Source organism: Camelus bactrianus, chromosome 17 (assembly GCF_048773025.1).
Source record: "Camelus bactrianus isolate YW-2024 breed Bactrian camel chromosome 17, ASM4877302v1, whole genome shotgun sequence".
In the NCBI taxonomy this organism is placed as follows: Eukaryota; Metazoa; Chordata; class Mammalia; order Artiodactyla; family Camelidae; genus Camelus; species Camelus bactrianus.
This window is the reverse complement of record NC_133555.1, coordinates 15,600,534-15,624,042: the sequence shown is the minus strand read 5'-3', so window position 1 is coordinate 15,624,042 and position 23,509 is coordinate 15,600,534. Positions and strand designations below refer to the sequence as shown.

General features: G+C 38.2%; 1 protein-coding gene across 1 annotated transcript in view; it reads right to left on the bottom strand.

Annotated features, from left to right (window-relative positions):
• Positions 1-23,509, bottom strand: part of SHQ1 (SHQ1, H/ACA ribonucleoprotein assembly factor) — an 88,710-nt gene that overhangs the window by 43,808 nt on the left and 21,393 nt on the right. Inside the window, exons 7-9 of the mRNA XM_010970593.3 lie at positions 14,383-14,537; positions 11,958-12,011; positions 9,650-9,773 (exon numbers count right to left, since the gene is read on the bottom strand). Of these exons, the coding sequence (XP_010968895.2) occupies positions 9,650-9,773; positions 11,958-12,011; positions 14,383-14,537 (333 nt within the window). The remainder of the gene's footprint in view (positions 1-9,649; positions 9,774-11,957; positions 12,012-14,382; positions 14,538-23,509) is intronic.

Genomic DNA, 23,509 nt, shown 5'->3' with positions numbered 1-23,509 from the left:
TTTTTAGAATTAGCTTAGTTTCAAGTTGGGAAAACTAAGACTGTGCATGAAATCAGAAAGAAGAAATATACAGAAAGAAAGACAATTGGCTTCCTCAAATAGCTCATAAAAGGGAAAAACAAATCCAGTCAAACCAGACTTATGAGTCCCTTTTGGTGATCTGAAATACTGATCAGTATGTCACGGTAAGAGGAAAGAAATCAAACTCTTACGACACCCTCACTGGATTACAGTGAGACTGTCCACTTATGGCTAAATGGTTTACATACTGGTAGAACTGAGTAATGCTTTACATTGTAGTCAGTATACAGTAAATATAATCTAGTAAAGATGATTACGTATCTATATATACCTGCAAGTTTAATTGATATTAGACAGATGAAAATGCTGATTAGGAAATTAAGTTCTCAGAATTCTAACCCCCAAATTCTAAAAGGCTTAGGAAAGATCACTAAAAAGCTACACATAAACAATCTTGTGTAGTTCTTAGCTAATTTTCCAACAAAGTAAACATGATAATGATTATAATTGTGGCACTGTGGAACAGTTGTGCAGCTCAGAATCTGCTTGCTCCTGGTGTCATTTCTTAGCTGTGCAGTACTTAATCTGAATCTGTTTTCACCTGTGTAAATTGACAGGGGAAATTCTTCAGAACTGTCATAGGAATTAAATGAGACAAGGAAATGTAAGCACTTTACAGATGATAAGGGAAGGAGGACATCAGGTCATGTGGGATCAAGGGTCTCGGGACTCCTTTTACTAGTTCCCACCCTCCCACCTGCAAAGCATATGCCCATGTACTCCTTCCTCCTCCACACCATTGCTAGCACCGCAGTCCAGACTAGAGTACCTGTCCCCAAATTACTCAGCTTCCAGCAGGAATAGAGGTCTCCTCTCTTCTCTAGGCCACTAATCTCACCCTCTTTAATGACTCTACCCTTGGTGTTCCTGCCAGATGAATCTGACTTCATGAACCTGTCACAGACTCCAACACCAAACTCTCCAGTGCTCCCTTACTGAATAAGACCCAGTCTCCTCAGAGAAAGACAAACACAGTGTGATATCACTTGCATGTGGAATCTAAAAAATACAGAAAACTAGTGAATACAACAAAAAAGATGCAGACTCATAGATACAGAGAACAAACTAGTGGTTACCAGTGAGGAGAAGGAAGCGAGGAGGGGCAATATAGAGGTAGGGGGGTAAGACATACAACTATTAGGTATAAAATAAGGTACAAGGATGTATTGTGCAACACAGGGAATATAGCCAATATTTTGTAATAACTGTAAACAGAGTGTAACCTTTAAGAGTGGTATAAAAATATTTTTTAATTAAAAAAAATAAGACCCAGTCTCCTTAGAAGTACTGCAAGCTCCCCACGGTCCCGCCCCAACACACTGTCCCCACCTTCTCCCTACACTGCTCCTTCCCAGCCCACACCTCCAAAGTGGAATCTCTGTCATTTCTTGAACATGTAACTCTTTCATTTTCCTCTCCGTGATCTTCTTAACTTTCTACTTTCCCAAGGAATACCTTCTTTTCTCAATCCCCCACTTTCTTTAAGTAATAAGGACTACTACACCGCACCCCCATCAGGCCTCTGCTGTTCACTTCTTCCTGGTCTGGCCCCTCCCCTCCCCCATACCAAAAGCACCCTCTGGAGTCAGAGGGAATCCCATGACTCATTCACTCACATGGACCTCATTACTCATGAGTTTCTTAAACTCTGCCATCCTGATTCATTCACCCGCTTGGCCAAGGGGGCATCTGAGTTTGTTTCTCCTAATGTTGATGGACATATTCTAATGGGAACCAACTAGACCAGCCCACCTCATCCTGTGGGGAGGAGAGACAAACAGCTGACACCATCCTCTTCAATATTGGCCACTACCTGGGATGGAAGGTAGCCAAAGACCTCAGCTCACTTCAAGAGGGCTCCCCTCCAAACCCATACACGGATGACCCCTGAACAGGGAGGGGGTTAATCCACATGTAACTTATAGTCGGCCTCCGTATCTGCAGTCCCACCCCATCCTCACATTCAACCAACCACAGGCTGTGTAGCACTGCAGTATTTATTACTGAAAAATATCCACCTACAAGTTGACCTGCCCATGTTGTTCAAGGGTCAACTTCGTACATACCTATAGTGAGGGGAGGCACATTTTTTCCTGTAAAGAGCCAGAGAGTAAATATTTTGGCTTTGCAGGCCACATAATCTATTGCAACTACTCAACTCTGCCACTATATCACAAAGGTAGCCATAAACAATACGTAAGTGAATGAGCATGAATGTATTCCAATAAACCTTTATTTATGGGCACTAAGATCTGAAGTTTATATAATTTACATGTATCATGAAATACTGTTTTCTTTTTGATTTTTTCCTTTGACATTTGAAGATGTAAAAAAACATTTTTAACTCACAAGCTGCACAGGATTGATTTGGCCTGTGGGTAGGAGGTAAGGTATTTTCTTAAGGAACTTTCTCTTTTGTACATTGTAAATATATTCTGTATTTTATCTTTGTCTTATCATTCCTGTTACATAATAAACTCAACAGTCAAGATCAAGTCATATATAGCCTCATAACTCTTCGCTGATTGTTATAATGCCATACACAGAGAAGGGATTTGATTTGTGTCTATTGAGTAAATATCTGCTTACTTGTTATTTTTCAGCATTAATCTCTATTTAAAGGAACTCTAAATTGCAAAAATATAATCCTTCCATGTTTTCCAGATAACATATAAAGCATTATTCAATTTACTTTATATAAGTCTCAATATTACTGTGCAATAGGACCTTCACTCATTAGGGTCAGATTAAGTATTTTCTCTTTCTTCTTCCAAATTTGTCATATATATGTGCGTGCCTTTATCTTCTTATTTTAAAAAAGTAAACTTACAGTAGTTTCCTTAAAAGTTGAGATCAATAAAAACAATCTCAAAACTGACTCTAAATGTATTAGAAGAGGCACTAACTATAGAATGTTTTCTCAAGCCATAATATCAACCATGTGACTAACTTCCTGGGGATTTTTTATATCACTCAGCTAAGAAACTGCAGAAATTAACAAAACATCTTAAATAGTACAGGAAATACAATATAGATTTAAATTGGGTATACATATGTAAATATTTAAGAGATCAGATTTGGAGCCATCACCCACCAGTAAGATACTTTAAGTGACTTTTTTTTTTTGGTAGCAGAATATAAGCTCTTAATCATCTGTGGCAATTAAAAGGTAATTTATTATTTGTAAACTATACAGGAAATGCTGCCCCCTACAGAGTATTTTAAGAGAATAAAGAATGTTTCATACAAATGTAACCCAGCAATTACGAGAACAATCTAAAACAATTTTAGAGATTAACGGTATTTAATGATTAACAGGATTATAAGAGGGAAAAAGAATCTATGGAGTTGACAGGAATTTGATTTTCCTCCTTTTAATGTTTATGCTCATACACAACATCCTTTGGTACAAAAGTGTACCCATAAACCCCAAATGCTCTGACGAAAAGTAAAACAGAGAACAAGAACGTACCAATTTAAGACACTGGGAACACGGATTTGGGCTCTGAGGAAGAGATGAGAGTAAAAGGAATTTGCTTTGCCTGGTGGAAGGAGCATCCAGGGAGAGAGAGGTGGAGGGCCGGCTCCCTCACAACCTCCCAGCAGAGTCCTACTCCCTCTCCCCAACATTTCAGCGGCAGCTTGCACCCTCCGGGGCTCTGAAGCCCCTTCCTTAGGTGACGTGGCACATAAGTAAGTGGTCATTAGAAACAGGTACAAACAGTACTTCAATATTTGATCTGTGTTCCATGCTATTTAAACTTCCTGAAAACATTACAGTTGTTCCATTCTTAGAAACATGTTATCTGTGATGGGGAATTGACTAGGAAACAGAAAGTTCATGAACAATTTAGAATGAAGAAGGAAACAGAAAGAACCATCATCTCCTGGCTGGGGAGCAGGGAATTAAGTGATAACAGTACAGAAGTAGAGAAATCAATTCTGGAGACCAGTTAACTCAGGTAGAAAAAGAACTCTCAACTAGTTTTAGAGGGCTGTGGGGCACAACTCACGGTCAGACAGCTTATCAACTCCAAAGTTTCACTGAAGAAACGATGCTAGTCTATGAACTGCCTCGTGCCCCTCACTCACAATATTTAGAACACATCCCTCCACCCATCTATGTCCAATACCACTCATCCTCCAAGTCCCAATTCAATTCTCACATCCTAAATGAAGCTTTCTCTGATGCCCAATGAAACATCACCTCTCCCACTACTTAGTCCTCCTTTCGTGCAAGGTGTTTATCACGGTCTACTATGTATTTTACGTTTGCAACTGACTCAAGCACATGCTCCCCACATACAGTACGTGAATCTAACTCATCCTTCTGCTGCAAGGTACTTTGCACATAACAAACAGCTTTTTAGTAGGTACTGACAAAACACCTACTGAATGAAAAAATTAATAGATGAGGTCATCCACCAATTAACAAGTACTTAAGAGCAACAGGAAACTGAGTTGGAGCTGAGAATTGGGAGTCAAATAAGGCAGAAGCTCCCGTCTGTAGGAGGTAACGTGTCTTAAATGATTTACGATAAGCCAGGATTCCTGGCTTTATATTTTCACCCACTATATTTCTCCTTTGAGCTACTTACTATGAATGCAATTTTTGAAAAACCCTGGTAGTTGTGTAATTCCACACCCCCTCCATTAGAATTTTAAACTCTCAGGTCGAGTCGCATCCCTCCAGCTGGTGACTGTATCTCCAGACCCAGTTCAGCAACTTGATGTGGCAAGTGCTCAACAAATACTTCTTGAATGACTCTCAAAATCATTTTACACAATGTACTTAAGGAGTAAAAATTAAATGGCCTAACAATTCTTTATAATGTCCATAATCAAGAACCCACAAAAATTAAATAAAGATAAACATCAACACTGAAAAATCCTAGTGATTTCACTTCTTAGTTTTCAAGTTCAGGGTAAGCCTTATAATTCAATAAAAAGAAGTGTTTGGACTTTAGACTAAATAGAATTCAAACGCTAAAAACAAACTCATCTTCCAGGTGGCATTAGGACTCAGAGCCCACACTATATACCTACCATATCCCAGTTTCTTGAACAATCATTTTTCTTAAAGAAAAAGATCGGCCCCAAGCCCTCTGTGGTGGTTCTTTTCTTTCACATTGATCGTACTACCACATCGATCTACAGAGGAGGTTAGTAAAGGCAACTTTTCTGAAAAACTGATTACTGAGCCCAGTAAGACTAACATGGAAGGCCTATTAATTATATGAAGTAACGATAGCTTTTACTTGGCAACAATAACTAGTTTCCTGAAGGCTGTTTCTTAGGTTATAGTCTGCCACATAGCTTCTAGTCATCAGACCTCAAATGTTCATAGAAAGGTAGGTTTTTGTTTACCCCTAAAAACACAACAGAACCAAAAATAATAATAACTTCAAATGCATATTTTATTAGCCAAAAATTTTATACAGCTGTCTAAACAAAAATGGTAATTTCCCATAAAAAGTTTCTATAAAATTTCAATTTAGATTTAAAACACTGACAGGCAAGGGTTCAGAGTCCAGGTTTAAAAAAAAAAACAAAAAAACTTCTTATAGCAGAAGATCACACCATGTACAAAAAGAGACCCCAGGGTGGTGAACTCCCAAGTACCCATCACCCAGCTTCAGCTAGCACCACCTCATGGCTCAACTAGCTTCCTCTGCACCCTGCCCACTCCCCCCAACCCACTCTGGATAATTGTCAGGGAAATCCAGGCTTCATACAGTTTCATTTACTTTAACTATTTCAATACATCAAAAGGCGTAGACTTTGAGTCAGACAAACCTGGCATCAAATCCAGGCTCTACCAACTCCTATCTGGGTGACCCTGGGCAAGCTCACTGAACTTCCTTGAGCCTGTCTTTTACCTGCAAAATGGAGACAGAAATCCCTACTTCCCAGGATGACAGTGTGGATGAAATGAGAGAAGGTATCTAAGGCAGTGAGCCTGGTGCTGGCACTTGGGAAGGAGCCAATACGGCACGGTGGCTACAGTTACTACTGCACCAGCACACGAAGGCCAGACACTTTCTGACTCATTTCCAGCAAGGCTCACAAGAGGTAAAATAGATATCCAGTATTCCCAGATTTTTAAAAGAGATGCTAAATCCTCTGTGCTAAACTTGTAGAGAGACTAACAAAAAACTCATTTGGGACCCCTCAGACCAATATTCACCTCCAGGAATTTAAGAGCAAAGAGGTCCAGAAAATCTCTTTGGATGGGGTAGCTAGAGTGCCGTGGGGCTTCTACCACCACTCTTGGGAAAGGGGAGGAGATACTTTCCTGTAGCCTCAAACCAAGAGAAAGGGGGTTTTAAGAGGGGACCCTGGAAAGTGTAATCTACCTGCCCTGGAAATTGTGGGGTGCAAAGACTGGTGTCTGATCCAAACCTGATCAACGGCCCCTGGAGAAGCAGGGCGAAGCAGCCTGCGGCAGAGTGGAGGGCTGCTCGGGAGGTGAGCGGGACTTTCTGCAGCAGGGAAAGGGGCTCCCATCCACTGCTGCCTTCCCAACCTGAGGTAGGCCCGAGCTGGGGCAGGGAGGATTTATTTTTTTAATCAAGTTCAAAAGGAACATTTTAAGCACTGAAATGAGACTCCTCGTACAACCTAAAGCAAAAGTTATAGAATATTTATCATATATCATAGGATATATGTGTGTGATGTGGTATTTATAGGATAGATATTCCAACCAGAAACAATACAAGGAAGAATTCACAGAATGAGCTCAAAGGGAGAACCAGGAGAAAAAATTAAGTATTTTCCCTTCTACTCATGATGTTGAGCCATTTCAATACAACAGTGACAATAGCAGCACAAGGGTATAGAAAGAGAGTGAAGGATGCCTTTAGAAAGATCAAAGACAGACAGTAGTAAAGACAGTGAGTTGTATAAACAATGTATAATCATAACCTAAACTATGTCAATTCTTAACAGAATAAAATTTCTGAGACACTTAGAAAAGCTGCTTTTGATTCCTTTTTTCACTGATTTTCAGTGAGTAACAGCAGCTATGTCGTGCTTCCATGAAGAGCTATTCCCACTCTTTCCAAAAGAATGGAACAGAAAGAGGAAGTGAAGACTCCTGAAGAGACAGGGAGAGAGGGAGAAAATGGGGATGATCATGGGCCCCAAGATTACTGACTCAGGGAGAGCAACTCCACGGGCAAGGCCTTGTGTGAAGCACTAAAATAACACTTAAAGGGACAAAGCAGGTTTTCTGCCCTTGCAGAAGCACTGAGAGATGAATGTACAGTCTTCCGGGGATGGGAAAGGTATAGAGAAAGAATGCAAAATTGAAAACAGAAAAGGACCAAGTAGAGAATCCTTGTAAAGGTTCCTGTAAAGTCAGGCAGAGCAATTTCATGGCTCTTTATAAACTCAGCTCTTAGTTGTATCTTCTGCAGATTCTAAAACCAGCCTTCCTTCACTTTAAAATCAGTATTTCTTCTGAGGGAAAGAGTTATTTATCACCTTCAACTATGGAAGCACTATACTGACCTTTATAATAAAAGTGTGGTCGATTTTTTGAATTATAAGTAGGCATGAATTCATTCTTGGAAAACATTAAATGCCAAACCAGAGCTACCTGCACTCAAATTACGGGGTGTCCAAACAACTAAGATTCTTCGATGGCATTAATGGCATCCCAGTGTCACCCTGTGTGTGAACACAGGTTTCAGTCCTAATCCAGAGCTTGTCATCCCCCTAGCTTACAGAGACCATCCAGCTGTCTGTTTCAGGGCTAACAAGCCACAACCCAAATCAGCCACAGAACACACTGCGCATGGCTTATAGAGGGCTGGGATTCATTTTCAGCATGCTACCTCAAGTTTTCTGTTGCTATCACAACACAGCTGATAAGCCTATTTCTTGGCAGATTGATAATGATGGAAAGTTAAGTCTAAATTTCAATTCTGACCTACTGAAACTGTTTGAGTAACTGACTACAGTGTAAATCAAAGCAATCAAAAATTTATTTTTGGTTATGCAATCACAGAACTGATTACTTTAGAAATAAAAATCCAGAGAACTAGATTATTCCCCAGAATAAAAAGTAACAAGTAATGGGGGGTGTGGGGTGTGCGTGTGAGTGTGTCCACGCCCACACGGGGGTTTTGCCAGCTCTCCATCTGGAAGCCATGATATAACAAGATAGCTGCAAACTGCAACCTCACTGTTTAAATCTATGAATAATGTGCAGCTAATCTAGCATGACTTAAACAAGAAATTAACTGTGATGTGTCACTCAAGTTCAAAAATCAGTCATTTACAGTAGATTGATTTTTCAAGATAGTTTTTGCAATTCAAAAAATATCTGGGACAGAGGCAAGAAGAAATAATATGCCCCCCCCCCAAAAAAAGCAGTTTGTTTCCCACTGTTAAAGAAGACAGATTCCTCAAAGGTAGTAGCTCTGCTGTCCTGTAATCAACAATCCTTTAAAATAAAATGCACTCAGTCTAAACCAACTGGATGAATAAAAAAGCACCTTTCATTTAACTATGGCTCATTGTTACAATTATTGTCTACTTTGAAAGAATCTACTTCAAACATGACTTTTCCCCCAGAGCAAGAAGAGGTCAAGGCAAAACCTAGATAAACCTCTAGAAGGGACAAAACATTAGAGATATGATTCCTCCCAGTAAGCCAATCAAGCCACCTGGATGTAAAGGAAAGAGGAACTTCTTCCTTTCTTCCTCCTTCTTAACCTCAAGTCTGAAAACTAAGCCCTCAGAATCACTTTTATCTAAGGACAAAGGAATGATGAGACTCCCCAAGGAAGAATAAAAGAAGTGACCATAAAGTACAGAAAGTCACTTTTAAATAAATGTGCCAGAATTCATACACACAAATGGATGTTGCCCCCTTCAAAGTCACTACCTTGGAAACTACAGACTTAACCCAATGATGCTGTCAGGGGCACTTTGGAATTTGTTTTAGAGCTTAGAATTTTCCACATCATTAAAACTAGCAAATATTTGTCTTTTCAGGTTGGGTTTAGCAATAGTTAAAAGTCATCAGAGTAGGTGTGCTTTCTTTGGAAAGCCTTTCCTGGTCTCCCAAGTCTAGATTCCGTGCCCCTCCTTTGATCACTGTCCTTCTCCCAGCAGAGAATTTTTCACTCAGTTTTGGAATTGCTTACTTTCTTACCATCTGTTACCCTGGCAAAACTGTAAACTTCATAGGAGCAGGGAATTTATCTTATTTATTATTATACCCACTATCGTAGAACAATGCCTACAAAATTATAGGTGCCCGAGAAGTGCCGAATGATACAATCTACCATGATGCAAAAGGTTTGGAACACCGTCTGTATTTACCCTCCCTACTCCTCTCCAGAAAGAGCACCACATCTCTGTGTGATTACACATCTGTATAGAGAGAGAGACTATGACTTTATATACCTGAGAGGAAAAGTGGTTGGATTGGATGATTTTCATCCCTAATATATGTATAGAAGGAAAAAAAAAAAAGGCAAAAATCATGACTACATCCTCACAGACTGAAAACATGTAAGGTTTCACTCTCAAATTTTCAAGCATAATAATATCTTACCTAGTTGCAATATCTTTATAGTATCTCTGCAGGTTTTCGTCACCAGCTTGAAATGGCGGTAAAGGGGATAGCACAAAACTCTTCTTCCGAAAGACACCAGGATCTCATGAACATTAGTCCAAGTCTGTGAAGTATCATTTAAACAAGTAATCGTTTCCATATTACACAAAGCAAAAGCACACAATGAAATGTAAGACTATCCTCAATTAAAATCTAAGTTTGGCTAATCACGAAGCCAAGTGGAAGACAAACAGAAAGCCGTGAAATGAGACTCTTTCACCTGACAATAAAATGTTTTATCTTAGTCTTTGTAATTTTTCATACTTTATCAACATATCACAAATACTCCTTATAAATCACATATGTAGCAAGAAAGTTTTAAAAAGTCTTTTAAGAATTACCAATATGAATCTAAAACACATGGCACTAACAAAATACAGCTGCACATAAAAGACATTTCTACATGATATATGTTTCATATTTTTGTCTTTTAGAACAATTCAAGATAATGGAGATGAAAAACATAGAGCTCTTTAGTGAAGTGTGTTCGTAGCACTCCGCCTACTCCACACCCCACCCCCGCCTTTTTTCTTTTTTGCTTTGGGCATGAGTACAACAGGGTATTTACTTCAGTGATTTGTTTTCACTTATCAAAGAGAAAACTATTCATTTCTGGAGAAAAGGCTTTATCTTGAATGGTATCAGACTGATACCATTAGCAATGCAAAACTTATTGAAAACACTTGACAAAGGCAATTGTCTACAAAATTGTTTTTAATTGGGTTTTGATTAAAGATGTATAAAAAATATAACCCACATATAAAACTAAAAATGTAAAATTAAAGCCAAAAGAGTAACATTATTTTCATGTGTATTCATCCTTAACAAATGAGTGATCTGATTATGAATACTGAGTATCTAACAAAGAACAGTCTATATCTAAAAAAGAATTACGAACTTCTAAAAAATTCTGGCAAAAAAACTAAATACTTATAAAAGTGTGACAGAGCTATTAACTTGTCTGGCAATTCTAAGTTATCTCAAAAATAAAGATTTTTTAAAAATCATAAATAGGTAAATTTCTTCATGCAGATCTTAATAACTAAACTATGAAATTATTTAGTCACCAACTACATTGTTTTCAATGAAGTTAATTAATTAGTAAGTAATTAGTGCAATTATTACGAGAGTCAGTTTCTCCATTATATGCTGATCATGGAATATGTAGAAACCAAGTGAAGTCCAGAGAAAAGAACTTCTTTATTGTAAATATGTATAAGAATTCCTGGCAATCTTGCTACAGATTCTAATTCAAAGGGTCTGGATTGGGACTCTGTCTTTCTAACAAGCTCCCGGCAGAGGCTATTGGTTGAACTGTTGGTTCATAGACATTCTTGGACTAGTAAGATTCTCTAATAAAGTTAAGTGTTTCAGTTCCGGTTTACATCTTATCTATTACTTGAACAAAATGATACCATGAAACAACTTTGATTTTCCAACTTAAAATGTACACTATATGGATTTAGGCTGGGAAAAAAAAAAGAAATCAGAAACAAAACTACTTGCCTGAATAGATATGTAACCATTAATTGTTTCAATAAACACTTTTTTAAAGCTTCTGTTTTTAATTACTGTTTTGATATACAACAGTGTGTTCAAATCTAGTAAATTTAAAGCTACCATCTTTTGATATTTTTGGTGATACCTACACAACTATTTTCTCCAAAATAGATACAAAGACAATTATTACCATACTAGAAGAGTTATCAGATCTAAACATACTAATTGTAGCACCTAGGATAAGTTATTTAAGCTATATGATCTAAGTTTCTCTATCTGTAAAATACCAATAACACTTAATCTCACAGATTATTGAAAGGTGATGTCATAAATATAAAAGGCTTAGCAGAGCCCCTGGTGGTAAGAGGCAAATAGTATTACCACCTAGGTCTGTTTCCCATCTTTGAGCTCTGCGCCCCAACATATGCCAACTTACATATATGCCTCAAATTCTACCCCACATCCTCCCCCAACAGACCCTGTCCCCACTCCTTCCCTAAAGTGTGTTCTCCCTCTCCCAATTTCCATAATAACCCTACCCGGCTCATTCGTGTAGTATGATTAGGATAAGAGTAACAAAATGGAATCAATATTTCAAAAAAAGATGGGGGAAAAGAAAACTTGTACAATAAAGCTACCACTTTTTAAAAGTCAAGGAATTGCTGGAATTACCCAAAATTAATTAATTACAACAAAAAATAACTATCTGAACACACAAAATCTAAACAATTGCAACTAAAAATCGTACCTCAAACCAGCACAGTGTTGGACTCAGTTTTCTGATATTCCATGCAGATTCGACCTGTATTTGTTTTGGAGTGAAAATACATTAGGGGTGAAGTCATTCAAAAATAAAATAAAGCAAATATATCCATTTATTCAACTAGTATCTGATTAGTACTGAGATATGAAAGAACCAAGAAATGTCTGTGACTGTGGAAAAATAATGGCTTTACTGATGTAGAGGTGATCAAAAGCCAAGTTTCTGTCTACTCTGCTTGGAATTTTATAAAGTAAAGCTTTTGCATGGATAAGAATACCAGAACACAAGAGCACATAAGCAAGGGCTTTGAAACTAAAGCAAAGCAATGCGTGCTCAACTTCTGTCCTTCTCAACTAAGTTACTTGTCTCCCAAATATTCTATAAATAATCTACCGAAGGACTCAGAGATAATGTTGAAGACTTCTCTGTGGCACTTACAAAGCTGCTCAAGAATCTGACCTCTCAGAGAGCGTTTGTGAGAATAAGTACATTCTAGAAAAGATCTTGAACTTGCAGGACTTCGTCACTGCGAACACATGAATACAAGAATCAAAAGTGCTTTGTCTTATTGAGCATAACTAAACACTCTGACTCATCTTCTCAAGCAATATGAGGCACTTTGTTGGTCAAAGAAAACATTTTCTCCAATTATAATATCCTAAAAAGATAAGTGGAAACAAAACCCATTTTCAATCTTAGTCTGCTCTTGATGCGCTCATTAATATTCATTCTGGAGTCAAATGCAAATCTCAAGAGTCACCTTTGAAATTTTCAGAATCATAAAAGCAAAAAATGTGGCACATATCAAATCCTAATCCTAACGCTATGCTAATACTATAATGTTGAGTGAGAAAAGCAGGTTAAATAACAGTAAATACATTATGATCCAAAGTAAATAAACATGCGTACATGTACATAAGAAGCCTGGAGGAGAAACAGCACCTTGTAACAGTGGCTGTTTCTGATAGCTGACATGACGGGAAATTTTGATCGTTTTTTTCCTGTATGTATTTTCCTTCACAGTGATATGAATTATTTGTGTAATTTAAAAAGAGGGAGGGGGAGGGGCACGACAGAGGTATGAGATTAAGAGGTACAAACTACTATGCATAAAATAAATAAGCTACAAGGATAACAGTGTGCAGCACAGGGAAATAGAGCCAATACTTTATACTAACTTTAAATGGCGTATAATGTATAAAAATATTGAATCACTATGTTGTACACCTGAAACTAACATTGTAAATCAACTTAACTTCAAAAAAAAAATTTTAACAAATAAATGAAAAAGAGGGAAGCATATGCACAGATCAAAAATAACTCCTTGAGCAACAACTATCAGAAACAGATGCAGGAACACGTTAACTGGAAAAAAAATTTTCTTTTTGGTTTTCCAGTCTTTTTTTATGTATACAATTAGTAATATAGGTGAGAAAGAAGTTTAGCTCTTCATTCACAAAATCAAGTGTGGTTTAAGAAGAACCACAATACAATCTGTATTTTTAAAAAAAGATTATTTAAGAAACAACATCAGTTTTCTTCACAAAAAGATTTACTTTTACTATAGGATTTCACTGAAGAGCAAAAGGATACAATTCAGGTTTTTTAACTCTGGTTTGCAAACAATTTTTCAGAAGTACACATACGATTTAAAATTGAGGGACACCTGCAGATAACTGCTCAGATTCCTTTATTTATAAAATACTAAACATTACATCTGTTAATGAATAGCTCATAGAAAGACTATAAACGCTGAGTGAGAAAAGCAGGTTAAATAATAGTATATACATTATGACCCAATGAAAACACACATGTGTACATGTGCACAATGAAAGAAGCCCAGAAGATAAACAGCACCTTGTAACAGTGGCTATTTTTCATGGCTGAGATGACAGGAAATGAGTATGCTAAAGTTTACCCCTTGCCAATATTAAGTGTCATGTGACAACAGCCCTCTCATTTGGTCAACTCATCTCCTAAAAGAGATGAGAGCTCAGGGTATCCTTCTCTTCCCTCAGCTTCACTTCCCCACTCTGCTATTTGGTAGAGACTAACGCCACGAAAGATTGAAAAAAGACCAAATAAAAGCACTATGCTTTCACACTGGCACCCACCACCAACACACCTGTGCACCTCTGCCCGGAGCATCCCTAAATAACTAACCATGACTGGTCTTACCTGTGACCTTAACACGGTTTACTCGTAGTGGGGAGGATACAGCTTAGTGGTAGAGTATGTGCTTAGCATGCACAAGGTCCTGGGTTCAATCCCAGAACCTCTACTAAAAAAAATAACGACAATAATAATTTAAAAATACATAAATAAATCTAATTACCTCCCCCGCCCAAAAAAAAAATACAGTTTACTCATACAACAGTCTATGCTAACACACAGACACTCGTGCACTTACGTTCTTCTCTCCTTCAGTGACACGAGTTTCGTAGCAATAGGCCAGAAGGATATCAATCAAACTGTAGTACACTTGACGATGGGCTCTCTTGTCCAGCAGGTAAGATTTATTGACAAATTTTCGTAACTGATACTTCTCTTCTTCAGAAAAAGACACTAGAAGAAAAAGCATTTAAAAATTAGATGCTCCATTCCGTTTTCAAAAACCCCCACTGTAGAAGATTAGTCAAAATTAGAACTTTGATTATAGAAACTGAAATAAATTATTTAGCTCTGGACATAGGAACAACTTTTTAACTAGACATCGCAGCTTTATTATTCGCTCAAATCCTAGGAGGGCTAAATAAAGAAAAAAAGTCTAAATAATATCTATTCCTTATTTCCAGAACCCCTGACCCCTGCTCTTTTTTTTTTTTTTTTTTTGCTACACTGTTCTGTATTCAAGGCAGCTAAATGACAGTTACTGACTTTAAGATAATTACATTTTGACAATAGAAAACCTAATAGCTAAATGAAGCACTCTGTAAATATTCTTCATGCACTTTGAAAGTTCTATACAAAGAAACAGAAATATTTCCATACATTAGTCAATTTTAAGGGCACAGGGTTTTTTAAAATATTACTTACACACAGACACAAAGTTTTACATAAATACACAAATGTGACCGTACCACACACAATGGACTTGCAGGAAGAGGATGTTTCCTCTTCTCCTTTTGCTTGGCACCCTCTTTCCATCTTCATCAATAGCCTCTCCCATGTGAAAAACCCTGTACACATCACTTCATATTTTTCTTTACAAACATACAGATACAGAAAAATATATATATAAGGGAGTGGATACTTTTTGTCCTCCCAGAGAACTAGATTAATTTTTTTCCATCTAGCCTATCTCATTCAACCATATCTCTAGCAAATTCCTCCACGTCACTTGGTACTTAGCTAATTTCTATGGAGGAGTGGAATATTCCATGGTGTAGCATGCTCTATCCAACCACTCCCCCTACTGATGGACATTTCATTTTGCTTCCAGTTTTCTGACACAGCTAATGATGCTACAATAAATGTCGGCATCGTATGTCACTGAATACTGAAGGCTTTATTTCCATAAAATAGATTCCCAAGAGTAGGTTTACTAGGTCAAAGAGTTTATCTAGTTTTAAAAGATACTTCAAGGGCTGCAAGTCTCCTTTCTAATAGTCATGGACAGAAGTTCCCTTTCTTACACATATTTCTTGCCTGCTCCCAGCAATAAATGCTTTTTAAAAAAATCATTTCCAGCTTAATGGATATGAAGTGACTGTGAAAAGAAAAATTCTAAAATGACCCCCACAGTGAGTCACATCATTTGAGTGTGGGGAGGATCTGTGACTTGCTTCTATTCAAAAGTATATGGGAATGGTGATAGGACAGTCACTGTTTGGATTATGATGATTATATTCCATTATTAGCAGACTGGAGCCAGAGACTTGCCTGCTAACTTTGAACTAATAAGACGCCATGTTATGAGGAGCTACGAGACAGGAAACTGTGGGGGCCCCTAAGATCTGAAAGTGACCCCCGACTGAAAGCCAGCAAGAACATGGGGACTTCAGTTCTGCAGCCACAGGAACGGAATTCTGCCAACTAGCATGTGACCGTGGATAAGGATCCCGAGTTCCAGAAAGGAACGTAGCTGCCAATACTTATTAGAAAAGAAAAAGAATGGAAAAAGAAACAGATGGCCGTATTTGTCTACAGCCTTGCAAAACCCTGAGCAGAGGACCCAGCTAAGCCATGCCTGACTCCTGACCCAAAGAAACTGAGTCAGATTAGAACTCTGACTTGTAGTAACTTGTCATGCAGCAAAAGGAAATTAATACAGTGACATATCATTGTTACTTCAGTTAGTGTTTCTCTAACTGCTAAACTGTGAACATTATTTCATAGGTTTGTTGGCAATTTGTATTTGCTCTCTTGTAAACTACCCATGTGACTGTTTTGCCCAGTTTTTCTCTGGATGGCTTGCCTTGTCAAATATTTAAAGAACTCATCCATTACAGATACGAACCCTAGTCATCTCTCCAAATCTACTGCATCTCTACTGACTTTGTTTAGGGGATCTTTTCCCACTGAATTATTTATTTTTGTGTGCAGCCCAGTATGTGTATCTTTTTTTTTTTAACAGACTGTGAATTTATAGACTTCGATAAGGTTTCCCCAACCCCTGAATTGTACATGAAGTCTCTCAGTTTTTCTTTAAGATTTACTGTTTCCTTTTTTAAATTTAAGTCTTTAATCCATCTGGAAGTTATTTTTTCATGTTTTAAGATTTCAGTTAATTCCAGATGAATAGTTAATTGTGCCAGCACAGTTTGTTCAGTAATTCATCTTTTCCCACTGTATTGAACCACCAACTTTATCAAATAGATCTGCTGCTTTTCTTGCTAAAAATTACTTCCAAGTATTTTCAGTTTTTGTCACTTGCAAATACAATATTTTTCCCCATTCCCAACAAGTTACTGACTGAAGAGAGAGAAGCTATTTCTTTTTGTGTATCAGTCACCTTAACAAATGCTGGCTACCCAGACCAAAAAAACCTAAAATACTTAATAAATGCTAGTGATTAAAAAAGCCTTATTTTGTACTGGGAAGGCAAGCAAGTAAAAGACTATAGTTCTGTCCAAGATTCCCTTGAGGTCTACAATTTAGGCAAGCTACCATAAAGTATGCATCTTCTCACATTAACAAAACATGCGCATTATCAGTTCCTCACTACTAGACATACAATGTAAAATGTCTTGATGACTGGATACAGAAGCCGTGGTATATTTATACAATGGAATACTACTCAGCCATAAAAAATAATAAAATAATGCCATTTGCAGCACCAAGAATGGACCTGGAGATCGTCATTCTAAGTGAAGTAATCAAGAAAGAGAAAGAAAAATGCCACATAATACCGCTTATATGTGGAATTTAAAATTAAAAGACAAATGAACTTATTTACAAAACAGAAACAAACTCACAGACATAGAAAACAAACTTATGGTTACCAGAGGGGGAAGAGGGTGGGAAGGGATAAATTGGGAGTTCAAGATTTGTAGATACTAACTAATATGCATAAAATAGATAAACAACAAGTTCACACTGTATAGGACAGGAATATTGAACTATATTCAATATCTTGTAGTAACTTATAGTGAAAAAGAATAGGAAAATGAATATATGTATGTTTATATATGACTGAAGCATTATGCCAGAAATTGACACATTGTAAAATGACTATACTTCAATATAAAATATATATATACAAAAAAAATAAAAATCTTGTCTTAGAGCAAGATTTACTGAGAGAGTAACAGCTCTTTCATAGAAGTGCTGAGTTCCCAGCCAGTATAAAATACAGCCTATTACCTTCTTAAAGCAATTTTTAAAGAAACTTAGGCATCTAGATACATTGTTACTTCTAAAGAAGAGAGGTACCAATCTCTTACCTTGCAAAGTAATTCTTAATTTTCCTATCAATCACTTTCAAATTCACTTTACAAGTTTGTGAGCCCAGTAAAGAGCACTCAGTTTCCAGTTCCAATGATTCATATCAAAGTAACACCAAAATAACTCGGAAGCCTTTTCCTCCAGGTTTTAGAATTGTCCATTCCATCTAGGTAAGGACAGGCGGAACTGCTGTAATAAACAGACCCAAAATACAGTAGCTTCAGTGACACAGAAGTTTCTCCCTCACTCTACCACCCTGAGCGAACTGTCCAGGACTGGTGGGCATCAGTGTCTCCACCATATGACTTCCATCTATGGGCCCAAGATGCTGCTCCAGGTTTTTAACATTTTCTAACCAATGGGAAAGCAGAAGAAGAGGAGGATGACAAACACCTCCTTTCTAAAGATGTGACCCAGAAAGAGCGCACAGCACTCCCACTGACTCCCCATCATCCAGGACTCGGCCTCTTGACCACACCCGGTGGCAAGGAAGGAAAGGCAGGCAATGGGGCCGCTGGCTGAGCAGGCATGGGCCCCACTCTAACTCAGGAAGCCTCCTCTTAAGGCAGCAGGATTAATAAAAGACACCTGGCTGTCTCCAACGCCCTCTCAGAGACCAAAAATTATTAAACTGCCTTTCTAATATTCCTAAACCACTCTCTTAATGGCTAGTCAAGTCCCAGTCCCTTTCTGTCTCAGTTCCACAAAAGACTGCCCCTCTGCTCTTCACAACTGGGCAAAAGCCAAGAGGAAGAGTCTGATCACTCCCACACAAGGGCCCCTGTTCACAGATCGCTTTCCAAACTCACTTCCGAGCTCTCCTAGGAGCCTGAAGTACAACGTGGCTTCTTTTTGTTTTAAGGCTTCCTTCCAGCAGGTTTTTGCATCCTGTCCTCTAGGGGGGAAAAAATCTTACACACAATTACTTGAAATTACTAGAAGCAATATCCCTTCATTCACTAAAATACACTTAGTATAAAAAAAAAACCCACATTTTTATATAAAACATAATTACTATTTCAACCATGTTAAAAATCCTATGTTTAAAATTTTTTTCAAATGTATTTGTACAAACATTGCTTACATAAACAACAAATAACTGTGAGACCACATTTATTTAATCTGTTGGTCAGCAACATAAAGAAATGCGTGTATCTTTAAACTCAATGCAGGCAAGTGTCAGGTGAAGCATTCTTTAAAGACTGACATTTAAAAATGAAATTCATATGACCAATAAACTGGGTTTTGATTGTCCCACTAAAGGGCTTATAGGAAGATTTCTTAATTTAAATAGAAACTCTTAATTCACTTAAAGAAGTCTGATCTAAGGAAACGGTAAGAAGGAACATTTATTTCTTCATTGCATGAAGAAAGCGTACCTGACAAAATATTTTAAGACCCCTAGTACTAGCAAGGTTTGAGGCAGTATTCCCTTAGGTACAGTTTTTGAGCCGTTCATTAATTTAGCTAATAGGAAAGCGCCAGGTGTTCACGATGACAGTCTCTCACCAGAGAAAAGCCTTTGTATCCTAGTTGGCTAATAAAGACTTCTGCTTCCATGTAATTCTGAATCACAAGGTAAGTGTGCCCAGAGCCGTTTAACAACACATCAGCTCATCCATATGTTTATTCCTGACTCTTAAGTCATCACACATGTATATGCTCAATGATTTCTAAAGGCTGATCTGGGAACTATAGGTTCTGATGTTACGTTACCTGCAAGTAAGTGCTGCCACCTGTGACACACAGGTCACTTTCCAAGACTGTCTACGCAGGGAAAGCTGACTTGAACGTACTCTTCTAAATTCTTGAATGCTGGGTGCCCCTAGCCTTCCCTTAAGATGCCACCACCTTTTTCTCAGTGTTCTTGAGTTCCATTTTGGCCTAAGTGGCTCATTAACAATACATAGAAGTATTTAAATTCTGAAATTCGAGCAAAGAAACCAGAGATAATAAATAACAATAACAGACCAGGAGAGCAACCACTAGAGAAACCAAAAAGCCTGAGCTCCCCAAGGCCTTTTCTATTAGAGCTGTAAATCATATTATCCGAAGGGGAACTTGGGGAGGTCTGCACACAATTGGGTCTAACCAAGCAGCAGCACTGGAAATAACCACGGATGCGGTGCCAGCAGTACTTGGATGAGTGCCACCACGAGGAACATTTGTCAAGCATTTGTATGACTTTGCTCTACAACAAAGCAGCTTTGCTATATAGTTCACAACATTCTGGTTAATTATACTTCTATAAATAATCTACAGTCAAACAAAAGCCAGCTGAAAGCTCAGTTCGTTTGGGGAAGAAACTGGTGCCCTGACATTGAAGCAAATGGCCCAAGACCACCCCCAACATTAAAAACTCCTTGATACCTTTGAGGACTGCCAAGAGGCTCCCATCACAATGGAAAGTGACCTTGTCACTTCATTTAGAACATGGTCTAGTTTTGTAACTTTTAAATCTCCCCTTCTGTCTAACCCCTGCTCCCAAACATCCCTGTCTTCTGTGGGTCAACAATTAAATCATCCCTGATCTGGCTCCTCAAGAAAGAATGTAAGCCTATTACAGGGTACACTTTCTGAAAGCAAATCAAGGGAATCAGGAAAAAATGTGCTGCATTCAAACCCCTGGCTTAAACGAGTAGCCCCACCTTACTGCAGCCTTCAGAACTGACACTGACAGCTCTGCAAACACTGGTGCCAAACAGGATGTCCCTGCTAGGAAGTTCACTGACTATAAACATTATGTGGTGTCATAACAAGCCATCATGTGCCAAGATCCCTGGGCCGAGATTAACCACGGAGAGACAACATGGGGAACGTGTAAGTCCATCCTCGTGAAACCAGAGCTCAGTGGGAGCAGAGCATTTAACACTTCCATTTACAAGCCTTTGGGGAGGAGGATCGGATCATTACAAAATTGAAGACATCAAATAAAGTCTCTGTGCTGTAACTCAGGGCCACACTGAAAAGAACAAGAATCATAACTAAGGCAAAGGCAGGGGGCAAAGTTCACCACCTAAGGCTTATCTGGAAAGCAAAACAATCCAGATTAATATTTTATGATCAGGTGAAGTCAAAGGTGCACCCCCTCACCTGCACTGCTGTATCTGCCTGGCAATGTCCCACTGCAGTGACAGAGAGGAAGGAGGCCTGGGAGGCAAAGAAGAAATAAGAGGAAGGAGAGGGAGGGGGAAACTGCAGCAGCAGCAGGCTGCTTGAGTGAGCTGAGGACTTTAAGGTTTATTTTTTTGGTTTATTTCTTTTCTCCCATATTTGATCCTGGTTCAACACATTTCAATTTATGCCTCCAATTCTAAGTGTCTCAAATATTTGAACAAGAAAAAAAAATTGAAAGAGGAATCATGTTAACAAAGAACTTCTCCTTAAAGCTGTGTAAACGTACAAAAATTGTAATTTCAAAGGGAAGCCACTCAATTCCTGGCTCTCCTGCCACTGATTTAATCAATAAGGATAATTTCTAACATTTACAATATGCTAAGGATTTTCAACACATCCTCTCGTTCAATCCTCATGACAACTCTGCAAGGTAGATACAGGATTTCCACAGCAACACAGAGAAGCTGCAAAGCCACACAGCTGGAGACACAAGGCGTTGAGCCCCATATTTACCTTCTAACCTATGCATCACCCCCTACTTGGCTCATTTACAGGAGGTACTTTCTGCACAACACAGAATTCAAGTTGTTCTACCTTTATCAAGTGCTTCTGCTATTTTTAAAGGTGATTTTTAGAATGAACAGCTTAGCAGACTATGACCGTGCCTGAAGCACCATTCTGGATATACACCACGGGTCAGATAAAGACGAAGGGTCAGGAGGGCCACAGGTTAAAAGCACGGACAGGCTTAACTTTTTGTTAAAATTATACAGAGAGAACCAACTCAAAGCACGGCTGACACAGAAAACAGGACCTGAAACAAGCTACAACTGATCAAAGCAGAGCAAGTTAAAATTTTAAATCAAAGGTGATGCCTTGTCTCGATTTTTAGGGCAACTAGCTCACCCTTGTGGACAGAAAACTTAACTACACAATCACCACTTGCTTCCCAGACCACTTCATTAAAATACTGCACCCAAACTGGGGAAACCGATTCAGTTGAGTAGAGCCCTGATGCAAGTGTGAGCAAACCTTCTGGGCAGATCTACAGAGCATATAGTTAACTATCTAAATCGTGGTAGCAATCCCACACCTGAAAATCTGCCTATACGATGTGGGAAATCTTAAATCAAATATGAAACCAAGAACTTGCTGAAAACAATGTAACAAGAGTCATTACTTATGAGTTTCTGTTGTGCAGTCGAGTCAATTCTAAAGAATTACAGTGGCAATTTGTCAGCCTGACAGAGATCACCTAAACTCTAACAAAACCGAACTACAAAAATACTTGCTGCAATTTTTATTTGTTCTATAAATATTTACTGAGTACCTGTTATATAATACAGACTCCACTAGACACTCGAAATAGAGCAAACAGAAAGTTATTGCCTTACTATACAGAGAGTCAAGATATCGGGAGGCAACAGAGACCCTCCAGCTCCTTCGGAATGAATGGTCATAGAAGAAGACCACCGCAGAACCCTGCAAATAACCTGAACACCCATCAGTAGTAAACAGTCCAAATGTCCACCAGTCATGACACAAACATACAACCAAATACTAGGCAGGCATTACAAGCTTCGGGTAGAATTGTAAGTGCTGATGGAAGACGTGCAACATACACTACAAACTGGAGAGAGCAACGTTAAGAAGAGAGTGTATATGAATCTGGGTGTATACATTTCTTACAGCAAACATTTAGATGTGGGTATTTGCATTAAAAATACCTCAAATTGTTAACAGTGATGACTTTCAGGAAGAGGAATTTGGAGTGGGGAGATTCTATATTCCATTTAATGTGTGTGTGTGTGTGTGTGTATGTGTGTGTGTATTCCTTTCATTTCAACAGTGAAAAATTTTTTGAAAGTAAAATTGGTCATTCTCAAATAATGCATAGGGTGAATACTTTTTATTTTAATACACATGTTTTATTATATAATTTGCAGGTGACAGCATTAAAATTCAACATCTGTGTATACTACAAAGTGATCACCATATCACAAGTCTAGTTGTGATATTTCTAATACATAAATAAAAGCCAAATTAGTATAACAGAAAACACTGGCCCACTATTCCTGATCTACCTGAAATGGTTATAATTCTAATGCACAGACTTAGCATAGCACCCTCCCACTTAGAGAAGTGGTCATAAAAGGCCCATGTAAGAAACGACTGTGTGTATAACATTTGGCTTAATGTTGAATAAGGCGCAGTCATCCCTTGTGGCCCATAGAACTCCCCAGCTTGGTCTTCACTGGTAAAAACTGGCCCGCCTGCTCTCTCTAAGGTACAGAAGAGAAGATAACTATTCCTGTTTCCACACAGAACCACTTGTGAAAACACTGGGGAGAACATATCAAATTCACTCAACAGACAAAGGGATTGAAAGCTGGGTCTTTCATCACCACTACTAATACTCAAATGCCCTTACCACAGAGGAACACTCAGATCTCCCCAGCAGATTATCCAGCAACTACAAATGTCCTGTGTTAATGTCTCTAAATTCGATAAAAACATAAAAAATAAAAAAATTT